Here is a 26,402-nt window from a genome sequence, read left to right as displayed (position 1 = left end):
GGAGATGTTCAGATAGTGTATTCTGAGTTTAAAAGGCAAGGCTGAGGCGAACCATACAGTCATCTCCTGCCCTTGGATGGATCTTTCTGTTTCCTCCCCTTGCGTACAGAGCTGACATCCAAAAGGGATAGTGGTCTTGATCTCTGAATTTTTTTAAGGTGCATGTTGCCATGATTTCTGTCTTGTGGGATGGAAGTGAGGTCCCATGGGATTTTTCATCTAAAGAAATGGGACCTCACACATCCATCTTTCTTGGCACCAATGGTTTTTCAAATGCTCTCATTGTAGTCTGTTTTGGCTACTAAAAAGTTGATATTGCACAAACATAGGAACCATTCCCTGAAAATATGTTTGTGCGATGTCAACTTTAAATAGTTTAAACTAGCGTTTGAGCTGCTGTCAGAGGTGACGTTTGGGAATTCAGTAAAATAGATTTTTTTTCAGCAGAAAACCTCCAAAGTTTTTCTCCCTGCTGTCAAATTCTATATCCTAACACTTGTCTACTCTATACCACTTAATGCACTCCTGGCCAAATTCATAGTAGAAAAAAATGACTTTGCCCTTAAATTTGGCTTTATGGGGGTCCATTTGTTTATCAGAAATGCAAGACAAATCGTGGAAATATTATTTAATTATTCAATTTCTTTTAACAGCAGGAATTTAAAGGCTGGTTGTGCTGTAATTTCTAGAACCTTATAAAGGGGAATGCGACCTTACTTTCTTATGTCCCATTGACTACAAGGCTTTCCAACATCCTGATTCACTCTTTTGTCTTCTGTCAGTGCAATTATTCTGGGATGATGTTCTGGCCTCTCCTGTCCTTATTACCTGTTCCAGCTCTGATATTTTGGTACAGATACATTTGACATGAATATACTGTATTAAGAAATTCAAGTCCTTGAAGTAAGAGGCTTAAATTGGTCATGGAACTCTGGTAAAAGAAAAAGAGTTTTGTTTTACTGTTCTCTAAAATACATCTTTACTGGGCTGGAAGCTACAAAAGCTATAGCTTTGACTCTCAAATTCTTATAGTTTTGAGCACTGGTTTTGACCACTATCTTTTTCCTTAAGAATGTTTGGTGTATTTTGCAAGCACATGCAGAATGCCTTCTTCAAAAATGCTTATGTTCTTGCACACCTGAAACTTAGGGTCAAGAGAGTGATTCATCAGAGACATCAGTACGAGGACCACGAATAAAACATGTCTGCAGGAGGGCAGCTGTAGCGCTAGGCCGTAAGCGGGCAGTGTTTCCTGATGACATGCCTACTCTGAGTGCCTTACCATGGGAAGAACGAGAGAAGATATTGTCTTCCATGGGGAATGATGGTAAATTCAAGGCTTTCAACTTTGGGTCTGTGGAGTCGTGCAGAATTTTGATGCTGTTGCCCATTAATTAAATTTTTTCTTGCATATATGGTTGAATATATGTTTCTCCGGAACGAACACCATGGTGCATAAAGTTATGCAGGGGAAGGTCTGAGTTAATAGATTTCAGATATTTTCCATAAATATCCAGTCTACAAGATAATTCACTAATCTGTTCATTTGATGAGTCATCTATGCCATGAGTTATCAGTTTCTCATCTGAGATTGCTCACAATAGCCAGTCAACTTGTATGACTCTGAGGATGGCCTTACACTTGCAATGGAATGGATGTTTTCCGAGTAAACTAAAGGCTTCTGAAATGGTGTTGGTGGCCACTGAATTCACATCAGATTTTTTTTGCCAGATAAGTCATCAATAGCTGGCTCGGAAGAGGCTGAACCCCTTGCTCCACCTATCAAACCTATTAAGCCTGTTACCAGAAACAAGGCACCCCAAGAGCCTCCAGTGAAGAAGGGTCGGCGCTCAAGGCGCTGTGGCCAGTGCCCAGGCTGCCAGGTTCCGGAGGACTGTGGTGTCTGTACTAACTGTCTAGACAAACCCAAGTTTGGTGGGCGCAACATAAAGAAACAGTGCTGCAAGTAAGTGTGTATTTAACAAGCTGCGTGGCTAACCCGTGTGTTGAGGGGAAGCCCTGGGATTATGGCTGGGAGATTTTCTCATTCACTGCTAGAAGCAGAGTTGATAGGCTTGCAAGGGAATCCCTTTTGTTCAGTCTTGGTTGGTGTTGGGCAGAGAGCAAAAGAAAGTAAAACTTGCTGGAGTATCTTTGCTCTGAGCTGTGGACATCTTTTCTCTACCGCTCCCTCTGCTATACTCCAGCCCCTGAAAAATCTTGAAAGAGGATTGCAGGGTATGGGGAGCTGCAAAATGCACTAATACTTTACAGGTAATTTAGTAATTTCAGGCAAGACTGAAATTTATTTACTCAGACAATATGTTGAAGAGGTGGATTTCTCACAATATATATGATGTTTATCCAGCATGTATTTGACATGCAGCTGGACATTGGCTGAAAACAGATTTTTTTCTTGATCCTTTTTGTCGGTTTATTTAAACATTTTTGTGTACATTCCTGAGTTTGGAACTTACTTTCCTCGTCTCTCCACTAGTCACTGCATTAGACTAGTTTTACCCAGACTGGATAAAGTGTTTGAGAAGACAGCAAGTGAAGTGGCATAAATATTGTTGTGATATGAAGGCTATTTATAAAGTATAGCTGTGAGAATTGCTGCATAGCATGCATTTGTGTGAAAACAGTCTGCAGAGTACAATCTATAAGCCACAGCTTGGGCATAGCCCTAGACAAGGTTTCAGAGTCTGGACCCTGCTGCACGAAGTAAAGAAGAAACAAACACTAACTCAGTACAACAGATATTGCATGCTTAATATCACACAAAATCTAGGAATTAAAGTTATGGCAGAAGAACAACTTGATGACCTTGTCTCATCCCACTCTATAAATGGAGGAGCAGTTCCCATATGGGTAGGATTCTTTTTTTTATGAATCAAGTCCAAATTAAGTCACTAAATGGCTGTCCCAGCCCTAATTAGCCTTAATCAAAATTCAAAGAACTTGCAGTTGAAGGATTTGAGGTCATTTTCCAGATCTTTTCAATGCACTATGAGACTTCTATGCCTCTCAGCCCTATGAGAAAGAGAACTGATAGTGATATCACCATGATGCTGACAGGGCCACTTCATTTCTTGGCACGCCATTCACATACCTTTGCATTGGATGATTGTGCTTACTTTGAAACAAAAGGAAACTCAGGGTTTCCTCAGCCTAAGCACTTGGGAAGGAAAAAGGAATGGTTCAGAAGTGGTAGTAGGAATGTTGACTGATGGTGAAAAGGCTTTTTCAGCAGAAAACCCTGCTGAGGTGTGCTGCTGTCCTAGACCAGTTTCTGATTGTTCCAATTTAACTCTTTTATCTCAGGATGAGAAAGTGCCAGAATCTGCAATGGATGCCTTCAAAAGCCTATCTCCAGAAGCAAGCTAAAGGTATGCAGTGTGTTCTATTGATCATCCTTTTACATACTAAATTCAGATGTGAAGCTTATGTGGCTACATTGAGCAGCAGAGCCAAAGACACAAGATTGAGTCTCAGGCAAAATATTTCAGGAAGCATGATCCATATAGGATTTTGTCCCTTGAGTTGTAGTGGGAGCAGGAGCAAAGCTACACACAATGTCTAGAATCCGTGATGGTATTTATCATTTTCATTCTCCAGTTCTCTAGATTCCTTTCCTTTTTGTGATTTTTGGCTGTTGTATTGAAACTTTGGTACATTTTCCCTCCACTCCATTTATAACTCCCTGCATTTTAAACATTGAACTCTTAAAGCTATAAGCCTTGGCCAGTGTGAGCTTTGCAAGCTAAGTTGCTGAATTCTTTGAATTTGCTGTGCAAAATTTCCTTTTTTCCCCATAGATGTGAGGTAAAAGGGATCCATGTCAGCAATGAGCGAGGCTAGTGAGTGGGTCACATGAGTACCTCTCCTTCATCTCAGTGGCTGCAAAATTGTCATAACCAAGACAGTCTCCCGGGATAGTAATTTTGCTAACTGGGCTTGCCTTCCCAGAATGTGGGGGGTGTACCGACTAAACTGTAGCAGCGCTATGATTGGATGCAAAGGGAGCACTCAGTGCTCACTATCAGCGTTGTGTGCAGTCAGCATACACCTCACTTCATGTGCCCTGGCTTTATGTAGGTGTCACTTTTTTATTACACAGAAAGAAACCAGTGGAATCTGGCAACCCTGCATGTGGGTAACGGTAAACAAAATGTCTCATGGGCCACACACACAAGCCCAGTGATCTACAGGTTTTCCATCATTGATCCAATTCCTAATGTAGAAAGATTGGTTCATAAGAATATTGTCAGTGTACTAGAACAGTGGTTGTAGTATAGGATATTGGACATGTCAATTTGAGTGCTTGCGTGCATTCCTTTTAGAGCACTGAACCACTTTTATCCCAAGGAGCAGAGTAAGTTTTGTTCCTTGTTTGTATACAAGTGTAAAATGAGATGGGTGGCTTGAAGTAACATAGTTGATCTGATTTTTCTTTTTTTATTTTCTTTTCTTCACAAGAGCATAGCTGCCAAATTGAGTCAGTATCTGTTCAGGACACCGCCCACTGTTGATAGTGGCCCATACCAGAGCCTCAGGGAAGTGTGCAGAACAGGTCAATCATGGAGTGATCCACTACTATCTTCTGGCAGTCAGAGGTTTAGGATTTGCATCCATAACCATGTTGGATAATTGCTATTAATGAACCTACTCTGCATAAACTTATCCCGTTCTTTTTTGAATACATACATACAATGCTTCCTTTTCTTTGGAGTAAACCAGGTGCCTATTTTTTCAGGTGATGGCTGTTTTTTGTATTGTAGAAAGGGTAAATAATTTCTCTATTCACTCTTTCCCTTCCATTAATAATTTTACAGACCTGTCAGATTCCTCTTCCTCTCTGTTAAGCTGACCAGCTCTAATCATTTTAGTTCCTCCTCATATGGAAGCTTGTTACATAGTCTAGATACAGGCAGTCCCCCGACTTACGCGGATCCGACTTATGTCGGATCCGCAGTTACGAACGGGGCTTTTCTTGCCCCGGAGGACACGGACTGCGGGACCTCGCGGTCCCGCCGCCCATGTACTCCGGGGCGAGAAAAGCTGCTCCGCATCTCCCTGGTCTGCAAAAAAAAAAAAAAAAACCACACACACACCCAAACACACACAGACTGCCAGTACACCACAATTGGTAGTAATAAGATGCTAAATACGGTCATGAGATCACCATTCATTTAAATTCAACATATTGAATATAACACCATTCATTTATATTCAACAAAAATCATATTAAATATGTACAAAAAAATAAAACTATCAAATAATATTAATTATATTCATAGTTTTCAATGCGAAGAGTGGTTTTTCTTCTTTTCTTGGCAAATTCTTTTTATATTTGGTTTAATACTAGAAAGATGGATTTGCATATCTGGCACAGCATTCCGTCGATTTCTGTATTTTGTTTTCATTGCTGCATAGTTCGAGAACCCAGTTTTGCACAAGTATGTACTGGCAAAGGGTAACAGCTGACGAATTGCGCATCTTAATAAAGATGAATATTCTTGACTTTGACATAAGTCACTCCAAAATGTAATCAGAGAAACTTCTTTAAATTTTTGTATTAATTGGACATCTGAAGTGATTTCAATTAGGTTTTCATAATCTTGTGTAGAAAAACTGACTGGCTTTTCTGTTAAACTTAATGGATTTCGAATCCAGTTATTGTTGTCATTGATGTTCGGAAAATACTTACTGATGTTCGTGTATAAATCGCGGAGATGATCTGCAATGTCGCTGCGAATATCTTCATCAAGTTTGTATCCATTTTCTTTAAGGAAATCATTCAGAGTTGGTAAACAATCCAAATCATTTCGTCCTACAGATGAGATCCAAAACTGTAGCTTCCGTGACAATGACAAAATTTTGTCTTTCGCATTAAAAATATTTACATTCTTTCCTTGCAGCGACAGATTTACTTCATTTAGTTTTGTAAAGATGTCTGCAAGATATGCAGCTCTAGATAACCACAAAAAGTCTGTTAAACGATCAGACAATTGGAATTTGTGATCCATCAGATTTGCGGAGAGCTCATGACGCAATTCAAATAATCTAACCAGCACTTTTCCTCGTGATAGCCACCTGACTTGTGTATGTAGAAGCAGGGCTGTGTGCTGACTACCCATATCTTCACACACAATTTTGAATAGTCTTGATTGTAATGGTCGAGTTTTTATATAATTAATAATCTGTACTGCTTCGTCCAACACATTTTTAAGAGAGGGAGAAATATTCTTAACTACCAGAGCGTGTCTGTGGAGAATGCAGTGACTGCTGGTGTAGTTTGGTGCTACATTTTTTATTCGTGTTACAGCGCCAACCACTGTTCCTACCATTGCTTTGGCACCATCACTGCACACATCAACACAATTTTCCTAGCTTATTTGATGTGTTTTCATAAAGTTATTGATACAATTGAATATATTCTCACCAGTTGTATTGGTTTGCAAAAATTCACATAAAAGTAAGTCTTCTTCAATAGAACTATTAAAATCATAATGGACAAATACAAGCAGAACTGCAAGACCTGCAACGTCAGTGGACTCGTCTAATTGTAATTCATATGCATCACATAAATGCAGCCGAAAAATAAGCTCCTTCTCGATGTCAGCAGCAAGATCATGAATACGACGTGTGACAGTATTGTTTGATAGTGGCACAGCCTCAACTTTTTTACTAGACTCCTGATCCAACATACACATCACAATATCTTTTGCACATGGTTTTATGAGTGATTCCCCAATAGTGTGTGCTTCTTCGGCGAGCGATATGTGATAGCTTACTTTGTAAGATGCCTCTGTTGCATTTTCATTATCAGATTTGGCAATTTTTGACATGAAGAGTTTACTTTTTTCAAGTGATTCAAGCTTTTGCTTAAAAAAACTAATGTCTTTATCTTTGTATTCTGGATGATTTGTTTCAAAATGTCTTCGCAATTTAGCAGGTACTAAACAACTATTATATAATATTTTGTTGCACACTACACACTGGGCACCTGGAGCATCTTCATTTCCATTGCTTGTGAATCCAAATGCCAAATAGTCCTCACAATACCTGCATTTCTTATTACTCAGCTGAAATTTTTCATAATTAACTTGAGCTGCCTCAGTATTTTCCTTGCTGGTTTCAGTAAAAATATTGGACTTTGAAGTACTCACTTTTCTCCTTAAAGTTCCTTCTTTTAACCAACGATCCATGGGGAATTTTGATATTAGATTGAATTCTTAAACTTAGTCACACACAGGAGCTACTTGTCCTCACAGTGTGTATGGGGATTTGTTCCGATCCTCACAGTGAGTAGGAGTTCCGGTGTTCCACTCACTGATAGTACAGTGATAGCGGCAGCGGGGGACGCGGGAGAGGGATCTTGGGTTGATCGGGCAGAAGCGGGACAAGCAGCTGTTGCTGCTGCTAGGTCCGGTGGTAAAAGCAGAGCGGCAGCGGGGGACATGGGAGAGGGATCTTGGGTTGATCGGGCAGAAGCGGGACAAGCAGCTGTTGCTGCTGCTAGGTCCGGTGGTAAAAGCAGAGCGGCAGGGGGGACACGGGAGATGTCTGAAAGGGGAGCGGGGAAGGAGCCAGCGTCTTTGCGCGCCAGGTTCCTCTGTCTCTTTATCGGTGGGGGGAGGGGAACGTTCGGGTTCTCACGGAATCCTTACATTCGCTTCACGGAACCCCAGGGTTCCGCGGAGCACCATTTGGGAAACACTGCCTTACCTAATAGTTCCTAGCATGCTATTATCTTTTTTGATTGCTGCTGCAATCGAACTATCCACAATGACACCAAGATTGGTCATGAGTGGTAACAGCTAATTTAGAACTCATAATTGTATATGTACATTTGGAATTTTTGTAATATGAACTATTTAGCACTTTTCAGTGTTGAATTTCATCTGTTTAGTAACAGAATTTCATTTGTAACCTGGTTTGGTGAGATCATAGAATCATAAGAGTCACAGAATAATAGAATACTAGAACTGGAATACTAGAGATCCCTCTACAATTCTTCACAATTAGCTTTTTACTTTACACTCTTGGATAATTTTTTCACACTTGCAAACTTTTTCAAATCACCATTCACCCTCCTTTTCCTGTACACCATAGGTCCCAATACAGAGACTCTTCTATTCACCACTCTCCTCTGCAAATACTGATAATTTATGTCCTGCCTTTTGTTTCATAGTTGTGAAAAAGAAAGAGAAGAAATCCAAGGCCAATGAAAAGAAAGAGAGCCATTCTGGGAAGAACCAAGTGGATTCTGGACAGAAGCTAGCTCCTCCAACAGTTTTAGCAAAAGAAGATAATGCCTTGAAGAAGAGCAGTGAACCTGCCCGAAAGCCTAGTGAGGAGAAGATTGAAGAGGGGAATGCCTCTGTCCCAGTGTTGGAGACCAAACAGGTCACTGCTTCTGGTGCCAGAAAAACTGGCAAACAGACACCTCAGCAATTGCAGGTTCCTCTTTGTCAGCCGCCTAGCTCAGGACCACTGAAAAAAGAAGTACCCAAAACCATCCCTAGTGAGCCCAAGAAAAAACAGATGCCTCAGCCAGAATTAGGTAAATCAACAAATGTAATGAAAATAATATCTTTTTTCAAAAACAAACTGAACCCCCCCCCCCACACACATTATTCTTGTATAACACATTATTCTTGTATGTAGAATATTAAACATTATTGAGCAATATCCAACTAAAATATTTTATATACTGGTGATATCTAAAATGTATTGAGAGGTGTTTGTGATCTAAATTGCATTTCTTTACCTTAAACTTCACGTGTGTGGTGGGAGGGATGTCTTATCTGAGTATTCATTTCAAACCCTGATAATCTTAAAACAGAGTTTTATAGTGTTAAACTTTTGTTATTATCCATAAGTCATAAGTGGAACATCACAGAAGAGTGAAAGTGATAAAATGAAAAAGCATGGTCTAACAGATACAGACTATGATTTTATGGGCAGTTTTGGGGCAATGTGTCTGAGTTGCATGTGTTATTCTCCAGGGAATCAGGTGGTTTGCAAGGGACTGCATTTGCTATATTGTTTAGGAGGCTGCTTAAGCATAAATGGTGGTGTTTTGTCACTAACCATAGATAATGGGAATAGTTTGGAGTAAAGGTTAGGCAGATCAGGGAGCAAAGCCTAAAATATTTTTTCCTTAAGTGCATTATTTCCCTTGTTTCCTGGGAAGTGGTTATTCATTCCAAAAGCTAAACTCATGATTTTTCTTTCCTTTCCTAGGCATAGAGCAAAACAAACAGAAGAAAGTGACTCCCCGTCCAAGCTTCCCTGTGAAACAGAAACCAAAAGAAAAGGTGACATTGCTTTTTTAATACTTACTCAGTAAATTACAAGAATTTCAAACTTATTTTCTACAGTTAAATACTAGCGTGCAACCCTTTCATGATTAGGTAAATTTCTTATTGTAAACAGCATTTTTACAATTAAACCCAATCAATTACATTCAACACTTGCTCCTAGAATGTCAATCAAAGATCGACATCAGTTTGATTTCTATAAAAATGTATAAAAGGATTTGGAAATATTAAAGGACCAAATTTCCGTTATTGTTCCATGGGCAGAGTTTGGGACGACTTACCTCTAAAGAGAACCCTTAAAGGTGTAAAAGGCTCCTCTTACTCCATTGTAAAAAGTCCCCAAATGACACGACATGCATTTGACATAATTGATGCATGACAACTTGTTTTACTAAGAAATCTAAGGAACAAACAACAAGTTTCATCTTAACTAACAAAATACGATCAATTTTAATTTTTTAAAACAAATGTAATGTTTCGTTTGAAAAACAGAATTGCCTGTTTTTAACTCCATTTTAGAAAATGGAAAATGTGTATAGATATTGATTACCTGCAGAGCTGATAGTAAGTTTAATACCAGCATTGTCTTGGATTACAGCATGTCGTGGTTTTAGAACTGAGAACAGCAAGAACAAATCTGTGCATGAAGTGCTCCAAAACCTAATCTGTTTCCACTTGCTGTGAGAATCTTAGTTTTAGATGCACTCTGTTTCTTTGTATAAGAACTATCAAATGTGTGTTTACTCTGCTCAATGCTTTCTTAAAATAGTGTTTGGGTTTGGAATAAATGCAAGTGTTTTTTTTTTTTTTTTTTTAACTCTTTAGGAAAAGCCTCTTCCAATCAGCAAGCCAGAGAACAGCACATTGAATATGCTCAGCATTCTGTCAAATGGAAGCAATTCCAAGCAAAAGGCATCTACAGATGGAGTCCATAGGATCAGAGTAGACTTCAAGGTAAGAGATCAAATATCTTATAATTGCCTGTAAAATAAACATTGGAGCTGTTTTTTTCCCTTGGGAATGCTATTCTAGACTTAGCAGTGTATTGTGATATGCTCCATTCTAGGATGATATCAGCAAGAACCTCTTATTTCTGAAAAGTCTTTCTGCTGTTGGAAGTTCTTCCATTTTCTTTATTGCAATATCATTGTTGGGTGAAGAAACTATTAGACCTTTAACCAGTAATTCTCAATATGAGTGAGAGAGAATGGATGAACAATAGTAACAGTGTCAAGGGAGTAATTTCATCCATTTGGAACTGTAAAACAATGACAGCTGCTTGAGTCAACAGAATGTGAATATTTGTCTTATTCACAGCAGGCCTGTGATGTGTTTGAATTAACAGTTGAACTTGGCATCTTTTTTTTTTTTAACATTAGTCACTTAAATATATTACCTAATCAGTACTTACCTAATCTACCTGAGACTGGTAGTCTCTCTCTCCATCCCCTCAAGAAAATTTTAAGAGCAAAGGGTGTACTGACATCTCTTATTACTAAATACAGGCAGTCCCCGACTTACGCGGATCCGACTTACGTTCGTACGTTCGTAAGCTGCTCCGGTGCCCCTGGTCTGCTGGAGACCGTCTCCAGCAGACCAGGGGCACCGGGCGGGTTCCCGCGCTTCTGAGGCTTTGCCAGAGCAAAGCCTCAGAAGCGCGGGAACCGCTGCTGCTGCCCCTTGAGACCCGGTGCCTGTGGTCTGCTGGGGACGGTCCCCAGCAGACCACAGGCACCCGGACTGAAGCCGCAGCCGCGGGGGGGTCCCGCGCCTCTGAGGCTTTGCCAGAGCAAAGCCTCAGAGGCGCGGGGAACCGCCGCTGCTGCCGCTTCAGTCAAAGCGGCAGCAGCGGCGGTTCCCCGCGCCTCTGAGGCTTTGCTCTGGCAAAGCCTCAGAGGCGCGGGACCCCCCGCGGCTGCGGCTTCAGTCCGGGTGCCTGTGGTCTGCTGGGGACCGTCCCCAGCAGACCACAGGCACCCAGACTGAAGCCGCAGCCGTGGCGGGGTCCCTCGCCTCTGAGGCTTTGCCAGAGCAAAGCCTCAGAGGCGCGGCACCCCGCTGCCGCTGCGGCTCTGCTCCCCGTGTCCCTGGTCTGCTGGGGGGGGGGGAGGGGCGCAGCTAGTGTGCTCCCTCCCCCCCCAGCAGACCAGGCTTTTGTTTTGGACTCTGGGGCAGAGCAGCTGGGGCGCTGCCGATTGGTCCTGCAGCGCCCGTGGGCACTACTGGACCAACCCGGCAGCACCCCAGCTGCTCTGCCCCAGGTCCTGATTCAGCCGCTGCTGGTCAGTTTCAGCAGCGGCTGAATCAGGACGTCTGGGGCAGAGCAGATGGGGTGCTGCTGGGTTGGTCCAGTAGCACCCCAGCTGCTCTGCCCCAGGCGTCCCCAAGTCAGCTTCTGCTGAAACTGACCAGCGCTGACTACAGGAAGCCCCAGGCAGAGTTGCTCTGCCCCGGGCTTCCTGGAATCAGCTGCTGATCAGTTTCAGCAGCAGCTGACTTGGGGATGCCTGGGGTTCTTAAGTTGATTCTGTATGTAAGTCAGAACTGGCGGTCAGTTTTAGCAGTGTCTGAATCTGGACGCCAGTTCCGACTTACATACAGATTCAACTTAAGAACAAACCTACAGTCCCTATCTTGTACGTAACCCGGGGACTGCCTGTATTACATATTTTTTTTATAAAATACACTACATTAAAATCTGAAGTATGATCAGATTACTTAAAACATAGCACTGTGACCATTAGAACACCTTGTGATGTCCTTATTACATTCACTCACTAATCCACAGACCTGCCAGCTACAGTGAATTCACTTCTTAATAAGATGTGACTTCTGTTTTTACTTTATACTATATGAATGGACCTAAGTTATGAATTTTTAAATGTTTTGAAATGGACACTGCTTAGATATGCTGACTAACAGCAGTAATGCAAATGTGCTATACTTTTTTCCTCATGTTGCATTTCTCTTTTCTGCTTTATTCATTCTTTTGTGCTTTCAGGAGGACTGTGAAGTGGAGAATGTTTGGGAGATGGGTGGGTTAGGCATTCTGACCTCAGTACCTATAACTCCCAGAGTGGTCTGCTTTCTCTGTGCCAGCAGTGGACAAGTGGAGGTAAAGCACTTTGTTCTGCTGCTAATCTTAGAATGTTTATAAGCACCAAAGTATTCAAAAATTGCGTATTAATTTTCTGTTTTGTTAAATGATGTTAAACCAAAAGAATTTTGGGCTAGAGGCTGTAACTGCATCCTTTTCTAAGCCTGATGTACCCCCACAATACCTATACATGTGGATTGCAAAAGAACTGTATGAACAGTTCTGTAGTCCTCCAAAAGAAGTAAAGAAGTGATTTGATCTCTGTTTGATTTTGGGGGTAACATTTTTAAAAACACTAAAGTCCCTTTTTCAAACATGACTTAGGAACACAAATCTCACTGAAAATCAGTGAGACTTAGATCCTTCTGAAAATTCTATCTCCGATTTATCTAAGCCTGTTTAAGATTGCATGCAGTGTGGGATATGTTTGTCTCTAGTAAAACCTCCAAAAAACAAAACCTGTAGTGGTGTCTGACCATCTAGACAGAATGAGACACCAGTTGAAACTTCTTTACAGCATTTCCCTGGAAATCTATCTCTGCAATAGGCACTGCAGAGCAATTGTATCACAGAGGTTTGATGCTCCTGCTTATTGTTAGTTTCTATGAATTAACAGCACTTCATGTTCATTTTGGAGGGAATAGGATTGAGCTCTGCTCCTGATCATCAATGCTTTTAGAACCTTGGAAAGTCTATTGGGAACATTCCCAATGAAGCCATTTCCCTGTCAAGCAGAAACAATTCTTTAAGAAGAGAAACAAATACAACTTTTATGTGTTGGGGTTAAATCTCCCATTGCAAAGCCCCAAGACTTGCATTGCTTCCTGTATATGATCACCCTGGCGGCGGATGTTCTTTAGAAGGGAAATACATAGAGAGTATTGCTGAGGGACCAGCTATATGAATGGAGGAAGTTCACCACAGAAGATTTAGGGCATATCTTAGTGAGGGTGAGGGTTGTCTTATTTGTCTTTGAAGTACCTACCACACTTAGGGTGCTGTGTAAACAGATTGGAAAGCAGTTGGGTTTAGTTGAGAAATCCGCAAAGTACTTGACCTGCTAATGTTTCCCCCTCTTGTAGTTTGTGTATTGTCAGGTCTGTTGTGAACCCTTCCACAAGTTCTGTTTAGAAGAGAGTGAGCGCCCTCTGGAGGACCAGTTGGAAAACTGGTGCTGTCGTCGTTGCAAATTCTGTCATGTATGTGGGAGGCAGCACCAGGCCACAAAGGTACTAAGAATAACAAATGTGACCATATTGAGACTGTTATTTTCTTTGTGTATTGGTTCTTTACTTACACTGTGCTAAATGGAGCTCCTGGATCTAAATAATTGAACCTATAGAACTAGATGTTTTGTGGGATTGGTAATGGGATAAAGAACCTTCAGTGCATGTTACAGCATAGTATTGTCATTGTGTCGAATTCAGATTGACTAAATATGACCTGTTCTTGGCACACTGAATATTGAATCTAGTGTAATATTAAAGTATTCAAGGGATGGCATCTGTTCACATTTTTTTTCCAATGCTGCTGATTTTTTTGCATTTCTGTAGCAGTTGCTGGAGTGTAATAAGTGCCGAAACAGCTATCACCCTGAGTGCCTGGGACCAAACTACCCTACAAAACCCACCAAGAAAAAGAAGGTTTGGGTGAGTTTGCCCTGCTTGACTTACATTCCTTAGAAACTACCAGCCAAATCTCAAGCTATTCAGATGGCTGATCTTTGATACATTATGGGGTTTGTTACACTACAACAGAAACACAAATTCTATGTACAGCCTATTAAAGGGTGTTTCTTGTTTTGAGAAGTAAATTTGAAAAAGATTCATTATTGAAGACTGACTTTTGAATGCTCTTCACGGTGAATGAACTCTCTGGCAGTGTGTGAGTGAAAAGGGGCAAGGGTACAAGAGGAGATGCTTGTATTTTAGCTTTATTGTGAATGCATCGGAGCAAAGGAGTTCCCTTTATTTGTAACTACAGAGACTTGATTCCATTCTGATGTTACTGTAAATTGACACTAGGATGGTGATGCGTGAGAATGAGATTAGTGTGTGAGACTGATTTTTGTATTTTAGTTTGTTAGCTCCTTGGGCAAGAGACTGCATTCCTCTATAGAGTGCCTAGTATATTTGGGACACTACTGAAGTATAAATCATAGATTCATAGGACTGGAAGGGACCTCGAGAGGTCATCGAGTCCAGCCCCCTGCCCTCAAGGCAGGACCAAGCTCCGTCTACACCATCCCCGACAGATGTCTATCTAACCTCCTGTTAAATATCTCCAGAGAGGGAGATTCCACCACCTCCCTTGGCAATTTATTCCAATATTTGACCATCCTGACAGTTAGGAATTTTTCCCTAATGTCCAATCTAAACCTCCCTTGCTGCACTTTAAGCCCATTACTGCTTGTCCTGTCCTCAGAAACCAAGAGGAACAAATTTTCTCCTTCTTCCTTGTGACACCCTTTTAGATATTTGAAAACCGCTATCATGTCCCCCCTTAATCTTCTTTTTTCCAAACTAAACAAGCCCAGTTCATGAAGCCTGGCTTCATAGGTCATGTTCTCTAGACCTTTAATCATTCTTGTCGCTCTTCTCTGTACCCTTTCCAATTTCTCCACATCTTTCTTGAAATGTGGCGCCCAGAACTGAACACAGTACTCCAGCTGAGGCCTAACTAGTGCAGAGTAGAGCGGCAGAATGACTTCACGAGTTTTGCTTACAACACACCTATTGATACAAAATAGAATCATATTTGCTTTTTTTGCAACAGCATTATACTGTTGACTCATATTCAACTTGTGGTCCACTATGACCCCTAGATCCCTTTCCGCCATGCTCCTTCCTAGACAGTCGCTTCCCATCTTGTATGTATGGAACTGATTGTTCCTTCCTAAGTGGAGCACTTTGCATTTCTCTTTATTAAACTTCATCCTGTTTACCCCTGACTATTTCTCTAACTTGCTAAGGTCATTTTGAATTATGTCCCTATCCTCCAAAGAAGTCGCAACCCCACCCAGTTTGGTATCATCTGCAAACTTAAGTGTACTCTCTATCCCAATATCTACATGATTGATGAAGATATTGAACAGTACGGGTCCCAAAACAGACCCTTGCGGAACTCCACTTGTTATCCCTTTCCAGCAGGATTTAGCACGGTTAACAACAACTCTCTGACTACGGTTATCCAGCCAATTATGCACCCACCTTATCGTGGCCCTATCTAAGTTATATTTGCCTAGTTTATCAATAAGAATATCATGCGAGACCGTATCAAATGCCTTACTAAAGTCTAGGTATATGACATCCACCGCTTCTCCCTTATCCACAAGGCTCGTTATCCTATCAAAGAAAGCTATCAGATTAGTTTGGCATGACTTGTTCTTCACAAACCCATGCTGGCTGTTACCTATCACTTTATTACCTTCCAAGTGTTTGCATATGATTTCCTTAATTACCTGCTCCATTATCTTCCCTGGGACAGACGTTAAACTGACAGGTCTGGAGTTTCCTGGGTTGTTCTTATTCCCCTTTTTATAGATGGGCACAATATTTGCCCTTTTCCAGTCTTCTGGAATCTCCCCTGTCTTCCATGATTTTTCAAAGATCATAGTTAAAGGCTCAGATACCTCCTCTATCAGCTCCTTGAGTATCCTGGGATGCATTTCATCAGGACCTGGTGACTTGCTGACATCTAACTTTCCTAAGTGATTTTTAACTTGTTCTTTGTGTATCCTATCTTCTAAACTTACCCTCTCTCTGCTTGTATTCACTACGTTAGGCACACCTCCAGACTTCTCGGTGAAGACCGAAACAAAGAAGTCATTGAGCATCTCCGCCATTTCCAAGTTTCCTGTTACTGCTTCTCCCTCCTCACTGAGCAGTGGGCCTACCCTGTCCTTGGTCTTCCTCTTGCTTCTAATGTATTTATAAAAGGTCTTCTTGTTTCCCTTTATGCCTGTAGCTAGTTTGATCTCATTTTGTGCCTTTGCCTTTCTAATCTTGCCCCTGCATTCCCGTGTTGCTTGCCTATATTCATTCTTTGTTATTTGTCCTAGTTTCCATTTTTTATATGACTCCTTTTTTATTTTGAGATCATGCAAGATCTCCTTGTTAAGCCAAGCTGGTCTTTTGCCATATTTTCTATCTTTCCTACACAGCGGAATTGTTTGCTTTTGGGCCCTTAACAACGTCCCTTTGAAATACTTCCAACTCTCCTCAGTTGTTTTTCCCTTCAGTCTTGCTTCCCATGGGACCTTACCTACAAGTTCTCTGAGCTTATCAAAATCTGCCTTCCTGAAATCCATTACCTCAATTGTGCTGGTCTCCCTTCTACCTTTCCTTAAGATCATGAACTCTATTATTTCATGATCACTGTCCCCCATACTGTCTTCCACTTTCAAGTTCTCAACTAGTTCCTCCCTATTTGTTAAAATCAAATCCAGAACAGCTTCTCCTCTGGTAGCTTTTTCAACCTTCTGAAACAGAAAGTTGTCTCCAATGCAGTCCAGAAACTTATTGGATAGCCTGTGCCCCGCTGTGTTAGTTTCCCAACATATGTCTGGATAGTTGAAGTCCCCCATCACCACCAAATCTTGGGCTTTGGATAGTTTTGTTAATTGTTTAAAAAAGGCCTCATCCACCTCTTCTACCTGGCTAGGTGGCCTGTAGTAGACTCCTAGCATGACATCACCCTCATTTTTACCCCTTTTAGCTTAACCCAGAGACTCTCTACACAGCTATCTCCTATATTCATCTCCACTGGGGGCTATGCAGCTATAGCTGTGGCTTTGTCAACTCTCTCTCCATTAGCTCTTGATTTAAAACATGAGGTGGTACAGAATGTCGTAAGAATTTTGGTCCTGGCCAAAAGCATGGGGTTTTTTTTCCCCCAAAGTAAAGAAAGATTTGAGGTTAAATGTACCACAGTTTCTAATGGCAAAACTGCTAGACTTAAGCATATTTTCTGTTACATGGTCAGCATGTTACCATCAGGAGGGAAGCCTCTTCTCTGCTACAGAAGTGAGGGAAATGCCTTTTCCATCTAGCATGGGCCCAAAGAGAGCATATATATGGCATTAAATACACACACTGTTAAATAATAGAAACTGTGGAATGACTCTTTGGAAGCACCTGAAGACAGCAAAGATGCTGGCTCCTGTCACATCTCTCTGTCCCCTCTTACAGATCTGTACCAAATGTGTTCGCTGCAAGAGCTGTGGTTCAACAACCCCAGGCAAAGGATGGGATGCACAGTGGTCTCATGACTTCTCACTGTGCCATGATTGTGCCAAACTCTTTGCTAAAGGTACAAAACAGTTGGGTTCGCACATTGTTTATGGTGAATGTAGGTTGAAGCTATTCTCAGGGTGATCACACATTGCAAGGAAATGTTATGGCAGGATGAAGTGAAGGCTCAGGAATCAGCTGAGGAGTGTTGCTGATTCCAAATGATAGTGCCATTCCTATGTCATGGCCAAGAATCAGTGAAATCACAATGTGTGGAACCCTTTGCTATGTAAAGACAGGGAAAATAGGGTTGCTTTTTTACAATGGTTAACAAAATGAAATCAACATTGCCTTTGAGAGAGAGAGTGTGGGACTTCCCTGTAATAAGCACTATGAATTGTTGCAGGGTTTATTTCAGAACTGTTGTATAAAGATCCTTACCCAGGAGTGGAGAAAAGGGAAGAAAATTTAAGACTGGGTCATGGCCTGACTTGAGTTATATCTATATGTACAGTGCTGCATTGACACAGCACTGAGCGGGAGAAGTTCTCGTGCCAACATAGTGCTGTGCACATGAGTGCTTGTGCTAGTGTAACTTATGTCACTAAAGGGGTGGGAAATCACATCTCTGTGCATCAAACATTTTGCTGGCATAGTATGTAGTGTAGACATAGCCTAAAAATACTTTGGGCTTGGTGACTTCCTCTTCCTTGGTCCCCCATGGATGATAGAGGGAGGGATAGCTGACTAGATTGTCCTAGGAAATTGAGTTCATCCCACTTGCTAGATTAGCAGGAGAGGATTTTCTGTTTTGTTTTGTTGTGCAAGTATATCCTTTTCTCCCTTTTCCCTATAAAGTCCTCTGTATGGGTTTTTATATTGTTAGAAGTCATGCAATAAAGGTAAAAATGAAGTATTTCCTTAGAGTGGAATTGTAAGAGCTACATGGGCTGTATGCTGTTTTTGTGGGCACTTGTATTTTTTCTGTGTAAGGGTATAAGTAGCAGCAGTTTGCATTTGGGTGGGAAAGTTTCAGTGGGCTTGCTTCTCAGCACTACAGTAAGCACACAGCCAGCCTTTGAGATGTGCATGCAGCAGCTGGAATGATGATTGAAGGCCTGACTTGTTTACAGGAAACTTCTGCCCACTCTGTGACAAGTGCTATGATGATGATGACTATGAGAGCAAGATGATGCAGTGTGGGAAGTGTGATCGCTGGGTCCACTCCAAATGTGAAAATCTTTCAGGTGAGGCAAACTCTCTTCACTACTCAGCAGGCTCCCCTTGTCTCCTGGGCTAGTAATACAAATGGTTCCAAAGTTTACAGGTAGGAGTGTTGTCACTGGACTGAAGGGATTAGATTTTAGGCATTCATCACTATTGGAGTGTCTATTGAATTAAGCCACCATGGCTTAGTGTTTTAAGAAAAACACTGGTTTCCTCCAGTTGAACCAAGGTTTAATAGTGACAAGTTTCTGCAAATTTTGCTATTCTCCTTCACGTGCTGCTTGATCTCTCTAATCTATTTAATCTCTTTATTTTTGCCTCTCCCTTACCCCTCCTCCAGTCAAGCAGCTTAGGTTATATTTGTTTTTTTGTTTTGGTTCCAGATGAGATGTATGAAATCCTCTCTAACCTTCCTGAGAGCGTGGCATACACTTGCATTAACTGCACTGATCAGCATCCCGCTGAATGGCGACTGGCACTGGAAAAGGAGCTGCAGGTTTCCTTGAAGCAGGTTTTAACAGCCTTGTTAAATTCCAGGACTACGAGTCACTTACTGCGTTACAGACAGGTGGGTTCACCTCTCCCTTAGTGACTTATCAAACCAGAGCACAATTTTGTGAGTTGTCCATCTCTGGATTGGGTTTTGTTGTTGCTGCATTTCTAATTTTGGAATGTTGATTTATTGTACTCGATAAAACACAGCATATGTGTGATGAAGTTTTCACTGTATATGGTAGTCTACGTAGGTTGATATGAAGGCTATGTAACCTTTAAATTCGTGTTTTAGGGTGAGGGGGAATTTGAGAGTTTATTGATGACAATGTCTTTGAGGGAGGAGACTTTATGCTTGTAAGAAGTTGTCAAATTTGGATTCCCACAACTGACCACTGCCCTTTGCATGGACATTTTTATGTTACAAGCTGTTACTTTGTGCCATGATGCTAGGAAGTGTAATAGACTGTACAAATGCTTGCAGATGTGCAGGAGAATTGCCCAGTGTAGTTCATGAAGCTGTTTTTTTTGAATTGTGGCTTGCGGCTGCTGCGTAAATTCAGCAGTGAAATATAGGAATGTGTTCATTTTAAGCTCCATTTCCAAATGGTTTTGCTTTCATGTACAGATCTCATTATGTGTACGTGTTTTTTTGCCATAATTCTGGAATTGCCTTCCTTTTGTGCACAGAACAGTTAAACAACATTTTAAAGAAGAAAAATAATGGGATAATGAAATATCAGACCTTCCCCCATGTGCCTATTATTTCCTATGTGTAGTATGTATTTTGCCCCTACATACTTGTTATTTGTTTATATTCATCCTTTGAGATTTGACCTAGTTTTCACTTTTTGTAGGACTCTTTTTTGATTTTTAGATCATTCAAGATCTGTTGGTAAACAAGGGTGGTCTCTTGCTATGCTTCTTATCTTTTCTGCACAATGGAATAGTGTTCTCTTGCACACTTCATAATGTCTGTTTGAAAAACTGCCAGTGGTCTTCAGTTGTTTTTCCTCTTGCTTCCCATGGGACCTTATCTGTCAACTCCTGTGTTTGCAAAAGTCTGTCGTCTTGAAATCCATTGTCTTTATTTTGTTGTTCTGCCTCATACCATTCCTTAGAATCATGAACTATCATTGCATGATAGGTTCAAGCCTTAAGAAGGAGTCTAAATTGGACACTAAGCAGAAAGAGACAATAGGAGGATGTGAGCAAAGGGGAAGAATAAATATTAGGATTGTGAAATAGCAAAGGAAATTATTATTGTAGATTGTACAACTTTTTAGTACCACAGTGAGCTATTTTAATAGAATTTGGTTACTATGTCTGAATGAGGAGTACGGGTAGAAGTCAGCAATAGAACTGTATTTAAAAAAGACACGTTTTTCCCATTTTATTTTTTCAGTGGTACTCAGTTTTGTCTGTTGAGCCTACTGTTCTTCCTATTATTACGCGACTTTGTGTTGTTACCCTATTTTTAGGTCTGCAGGAAAAAGTTTGTGTGTTTAACTTTCACTAAATATAACGTTGGATATAGAATGTTTGTCTTTTTTCTTTTTATGTTATCAGGCAGCCAAACCACCAGATTTAAATCCTGAGACAGAAGAGAGTATCCCATCCAGAAGTTCTCCCGAAGGTCCAGATCCTCCGGTTCTAACTGAGGTCAGCAAGCAGGAGGAACAGCAGCCTCTGGACCTGGAAGGAGTGAAAAGAAAAATGGATCAAGGAGGTTACACTTCTGTGGTATGTTAAAATTTGGAGGTAGCACCTCATTCTTGTTAGAATTGCTCAATTATAAATATCTTTCTTTGGTGATTATAACAGCTTGATGTTTATTGTACAGGGAAAGCTTTAAAAATACGAATTAATACATAATTTTAAAGGGAAGCCTTTAAAATATTAAAATTTACACCATTTTGTTGCATGTTCTTCTACACTGAGAATGCATTTTACAGCTGTTGGTGAAAAATCTTTTTTCAAGAAAACAGGACAGCATACCTTTGTGTGTTACTTTTAACTGTTTATAGTCCAGTGACTTCATTGATTTTTGCTTTCATCTGTATTCTCTGGAAATTATTCATATATGGAGGGAAAACTGTCTTGAGAGCAGTGTATGTAAAAATGGTAATATTACCTGAATCAGCTTGAGCAATAAGGCACCAGTGTTGAATAATGTGATAATCTTAGTAATTCTACTTTTTCAGATGCTTTTGCGTTTTAAGATAGAGTATACATTATTCCCATTTCTACCACATGCTGTGTGTCTTTAAAATAACATACTTGACCAAAACACTGTGTAAAACGGCTAGTTCAGTTACCTCATAAGATCCATTGACTTTGGTTTGTTTCTCTTGTGTTGGGTGAGAAAAAAGCAGGTAAACGTTCACTCACTAGTCAATTCACAAATTGGTGTGCAGCTTGAGGATCAGAATCCCTTTCAGTGGGGGCTTACTGTGTGGACTAAGAATTTGGTGATTGCCCAGTGTGCAGAAGAGGGTCCATGTATATGAACTGTGTGTTTTCTTATAGTTGGAATTTAGCGATGATATTGTGAAGATTATTCAAGCAGCCATTAATTCAGATGGAGGGCAGCCAGAAGTTAAAAAAGCCAATAGCATGGTCAAGTCCTTCTTTATTCGGGTGAGGAATGTTACAGTTTATTTTTAAATATTGTTTTCTGTTTAATGACCACTGAAGAAAAATAATTGACTTCCAGGTTAGCCATTTGTGCTACTACGGGAATTCAAAAAGTTCATCATATTCTGTGTGCTGAGCATCTTTATGGTTAAACTATTGGTTGGCTGTCCTTGGGATATAAATTAGTACTTTGGCAGTGTTGTCAGCCTTAATAAAGTGGTCTTGACTGCCGTGAGATGTCCACATTTGCTACAGACCTTGGATGAATTTCTTGGATCTTTTCATGAATATTTTATAATATTTCTAATCTAGCATTATTTTTATTTCAGCAAATGGAGCGTGTTTTTCCATGGTTCAGTGTGAAAAAATCCAGGTTTTGGGAGCCAAATAAAGTAACAAGCAAGTAAGTAACATCTAACAGCAGTGCCCTGCAATTTGTTAGTTGCCAATGCAAAAAAAAAAAAAAAAAAAAAAAAGCATGCTTTTAATAGTAGTGTAAAAAGTCAAATTCCTAGGTGGGTTCATTGTATGCATTTTATGCTTCTGAAACTGAGAGCCTAAAAGCATGCTATAAAATCTGGTTTAGTGTGTGCTGATGTGGTGTGAGCTGCCCTCTGTCTAGTATCATGTTCATTCTGTGTTTAGCTCATCCCTGGAGAAAACAGAAAAGCAATACAAATGCTGAAATGTAACTGTGGTTATGATGGGTTGGTCAAGAGCATATACAGGCTCAGAGTATAGAAGTGAGCCATAGCTGGATACAGACCTTTGGTAGTTTACAATGTCCAGGTCACCTGGGAGAGCCAGATCTGACAGTTGATTCCTCTTTGCATTTTCAGTGGTGGGATGTTGCCGAACGCAGTGCTGCCCCCTTCACTTGACCATAATTATGCTCAGTGGCAGGAGCGTGAAGAGCACAACCGTACTGAGCAGCCCCCTTTGATGAAGAAAATCATTCCAGCTCCAAAACCCAAAGGGCCTGGAGAACCAGATTCACCAACTCCACTGCATCCTCCGACACCACCTATCTCTAGTAAGAAACCAGGTCTCCATAGAATTGGCCCCAACCCTGGTGTGCCCATTCTTCTCCAAAATCTTAAGAGCCAAGGGGAAAACTGCATTAGTTCCCCACAGGCACTTATACATGTTCATTCTCTAAGAGAACACTTGGAACAGTCTGTCAGTTGTTTCAGGATCTCCTGCTAGTTCAAAGCTTATCAAGCAACCAACACATTTGCTATTTTACCAGAGCTGTTGAGGCACAACTAGGATCTTGGCAGCTGCACTCAAATACACTGGGCACAAGGGCAGGCTGTAGAAAGAGGAGAAGAGAGCAGCAGGACACAGGCTGTTGGGGCAGGAGGCAGAGAGGAGATTGGTAGGGACATGATACAGAAGGCAACATGCAGTTGCAGAACAGTGCTGGGAGCAGACAGAGAGAGAGTTCACCAGGAGCTCCAGGATAGACAGCACAAGTGGGATGAAGGTGGTTGTAATTGGTCATGGGAGCAGCCTGACATCATGGGATTGTTTCACAGAAAGCCTCAGCCCTTGGGGTTGTGGCTTTTTTCTTCACCCTCTTTTCTCTCTCTACCCACAAGGAGGAGGTAGTCAGGGGACCTAGCTATGAGACCAGGCATCCGCTGGTCCCTCTGCCTGTCTTTTCTGGGCCAAGAAGAAACAATTACAAGGAAGTGCCAGGGCAAAGAAGCACCTTAAATAACTGAACTTGAACTGTTGTCTGAGCTTCCTCTGCTAAGCCGTGGCCAGAATCAGAAAGTGGCTCTCTAGCCCCTGAGGTCTGCTTTACTGACCCTGCTCTGTGGTTTAAAACACACAGGCCAATCATGAAAGTAGCATATGCTGCTATTTGATTCTTCTATACCTTTGCACTTAAAATGCTCAAATTGACAAGTTTTCCAAATAATTATTTCCCTCCCCCACTCTAACAACCTGCTACCAAGAATAAACATTCTTTCTTCTGCTGTAAGGGTCTGATAGAAGCCGAGAGGATAGCCCTGAACTAAACCCACCTCCTGACGTGGAAGACAACAGGCAGTGTGCCCTGTGTCTCAAGTATGGTGATGATAGTGCTAACGTAAGTACCTGCATGGCTCTCTCTGTAAGAGGGACTGGCTGTGAGGATGGATTGTACTTTTGAGATGCCATTGATGACAGGACAGATAAACCTGAGTTCATTTGCAAATTCAATACAATCAATTTAGGACTGAATAAGGATCTTAACTGGTTAATGCACTACAAAAGTAGTTTCCCCTTGTCTTCATAGTCACATTTCCAAAGCAGCTGGTGTGAATGAATCACTTCCACCTTGACTTGATTAGTCTTATTTACACAACTACCCTCTTTCTTTTGTTGTCCTTATGTATACCCATGTCTCTGTAAACTCCACTCCAGTTCATCTGATGAAGTGGGGTTTACCCATAAAAGCTTATGCCCTAATAAATCTGTTAGTCTCTAGGGTGCCACAGGACTGTTCATTGTTTTCACTGATTATTTTGGTCATCAATTTAATGTTAGTATTGCTTTCATTAGGTCAAAATAACTTTTATTTAAGCTGGTTTATTCTGCTCAGGATGTGGGCTGCCTTTAATTCCTTTTTGCATTTTAGGAGTCACCTTTTTGTATGAGTTCTCCAAATAACTGCATGCAGGGGAATAATGAGCTGCACTCATTTCCAATAAAATTGCTGATTCTGGGGGACACACAGCAAACCTGTTGATACAAGTTTAATTTTTCAGCTTCCAATAGCAGTTCAAGAACTAAGGGGCGTGTGAAAGGAAAAATTGAAGTTTAAATACAGTTTGACTGTCTTTTTTTAAAACTGGAGATTACTCCCAATTTGCTAAACTTCCCTTTTGAGTAATTTAAATCCAGTGCAAATGGGAGTCTGCTGGGATCTTTGTGCGGTGCTGTACCTTCGACAGTGGTTTTCAACCTATGCTTTGCAGGGATTGTCTAATATTTCCAAAGGGGGGCACATCTCCATTCAAACTTTTTAGGGGTCTGCAAATGAAAAACAGTTTTAAATCACTGTCCTAAGGAGTCTTCAAAAGACTCTTTATTGCCTGTTTTTCTTTAGGATGCTGGTCGTCTGCTATACATTGGACAGAATGAATGGACGCATGTAAACTGTGCTTTGTGGTCAGCAGAAGTGTTTGAGGATGATGATGGATCTCTGAAAAATGTACACATGGCTGTGATCAGAGGAAAGCAGTTGGTAAATATAAGCAATCGTAGCTTGATTAGGGTTGAGACTGGTGTCCATCTAAAGGAATTCTTGTGTCCACCCCCTTCCTACTATTGAACTGATTTCTGATTTTAAGTTTTACCACTGTCTGTAGCAGTGTATGTTCCCTAACTAGTCCACTGGCTGCTTGGCATTTTTGTAAGTCAGCACTTTAGACTGTGGCATTTATTTAAAAATAAGTAAGAGCAACAAGGGATGCCAATTGCACAACTAAATGTTGCACAAAAATATGAAATACATAGTTACATGTGGTATATCGGGGTTCTTTTTCAAGTGCTTATTAATGTTGATTCCAATCAGTTGTCAGGTTAGTCTGGACACCCCTTGGAGTTGCATCTTCATAGCATGCAATGTAGAGCCCTGCCAACCACCCCTCCCGTTTCCCCAATTCCTTCTTATCGCCTGTGATGGCAGCTGGAACTTCTTGCTCTTGCTTCATCACTAGCAGTGTCCCTTTTGTATTTGTACATAGCTTATAGTTTTACTAATTCATTGGATTTTAGTACTTAGCTTAGATCTTAGGGGGTAATCCCCCATTTCTCCCCTTTCCCTACCCCAATACTGGGGCATGCCTCAATCTCTGGAGTTCAAAGCTTGTGATGTCTGTGGCTAGCTTATGCCAAAAAGTAACCCCCACACTTCTTATTTGAAGTGCCTTGGCGAAAGTTACCAAAATGACAAGTGCCGCATTTCCACCCTGGATCTTTAAGGATCATGAGCAAAGATTCAAGATCTTACTGTGGCTCTACACCCTGGATCCATCCTGGGGTCTGCAGATCCCATACAGAGCACCTCCTCCTTGGTTGTGATCCAGAACCTAGGAAGGAAGCCAAGAACACCTGGCAAAACATGGCGCAGAATGTAAGATGGATAAGTTCATGAAGAAACTCAAGTTCTGCATGATCTCTCTTGCCTCCATCATCCCTCACTGATGAGGAAATCCAGCAGACTGGTATGTCCCCCTCACCTTGAAGGCTGCATATTTTCACATCGTGATTGCTCAGCCCCACAGGAAGCACTTCAGGTTTGTGGTGAACAAAACCCCACCAATTTACAGTCCTCCCGTTCAGCTCATCAGCAGCACTTCAAGTCATCACCGAGTGCATTGCAGTGATTGCTGC

General features: G+C 41.1%; 1 protein-coding gene across 4 annotated transcripts in view; it reads left to right on the top strand.

Annotated features, from left to right (window-relative positions):
- KMT2A (lysine methyltransferase 2A) overlaps positions 1-26,402 on the top strand; it is a 99,436-nt gene that overhangs the window by 34,313 nt on the left and 38,721 nt on the right. For 3 of the 4 annotated variants that reach the window (XM_075909541.1, XM_075909543.1, XM_075909540.1), the window contains exons 4-21: positions 1,150-1,327; positions 1,732-1,966; positions 3,325-3,389; positions 8,198-8,569; positions 9,253-9,326; positions 10,155-10,283; positions 12,331-12,444; positions 13,509-13,655; positions 13,980-14,075; positions 17,616-17,736; positions 18,791-18,904; positions 19,268-19,452; positions 20,946-21,119; positions 21,906-22,016; positions 22,343-22,416; positions 22,853-23,046; positions 24,005-24,111; positions 25,114-25,251. In XM_075909541.1, coding sequence (XP_075765656.1) covers positions 1,150-1,327; positions 1,732-1,966; positions 3,325-3,389; positions 8,198-8,569; positions 9,253-9,326; positions 10,155-10,283; positions 12,331-12,444; positions 13,509-13,655; positions 13,980-14,075; positions 17,616-17,736; positions 18,791-18,904; positions 19,268-19,452; positions 20,946-21,119; positions 21,906-22,016; positions 22,343-22,416; positions 22,853-23,046; positions 24,005-24,111; positions 25,114-25,251 — 2,628 coding nt within the window. The remainder of the gene's footprint in view (positions 1-1,149; positions 1,328-1,731; positions 1,967-3,324; positions 3,390-8,197; positions 8,570-9,252; positions 9,327-10,154; positions 10,284-12,330; positions 12,445-13,508; positions 13,656-13,979; positions 14,076-17,615; positions 17,737-18,790; positions 18,905-19,267; positions 19,453-20,945; positions 21,120-21,905; positions 22,017-22,342; positions 22,417-22,852; positions 23,047-24,004; positions 24,112-25,113; positions 25,252-26,402) is intronic. The other variant, XM_075909542.1, reaches the window with a different exon arrangement.

The sequence above is a fragment of the Pelodiscus sinensis genome, chromosome 26 (assembly GCF_049634645.1).
Source record: "Pelodiscus sinensis isolate JC-2024 chromosome 26, ASM4963464v1, whole genome shotgun sequence".
Taxonomy (NCBI): Eukaryota; Metazoa; Chordata; order Testudines; family Trionychidae; genus Pelodiscus; species Pelodiscus sinensis.
The sequence above is the reverse complement of the archived record's forward strand: the minus strand, read 5'-3'. Positions and strand labels throughout refer to the sequence as shown.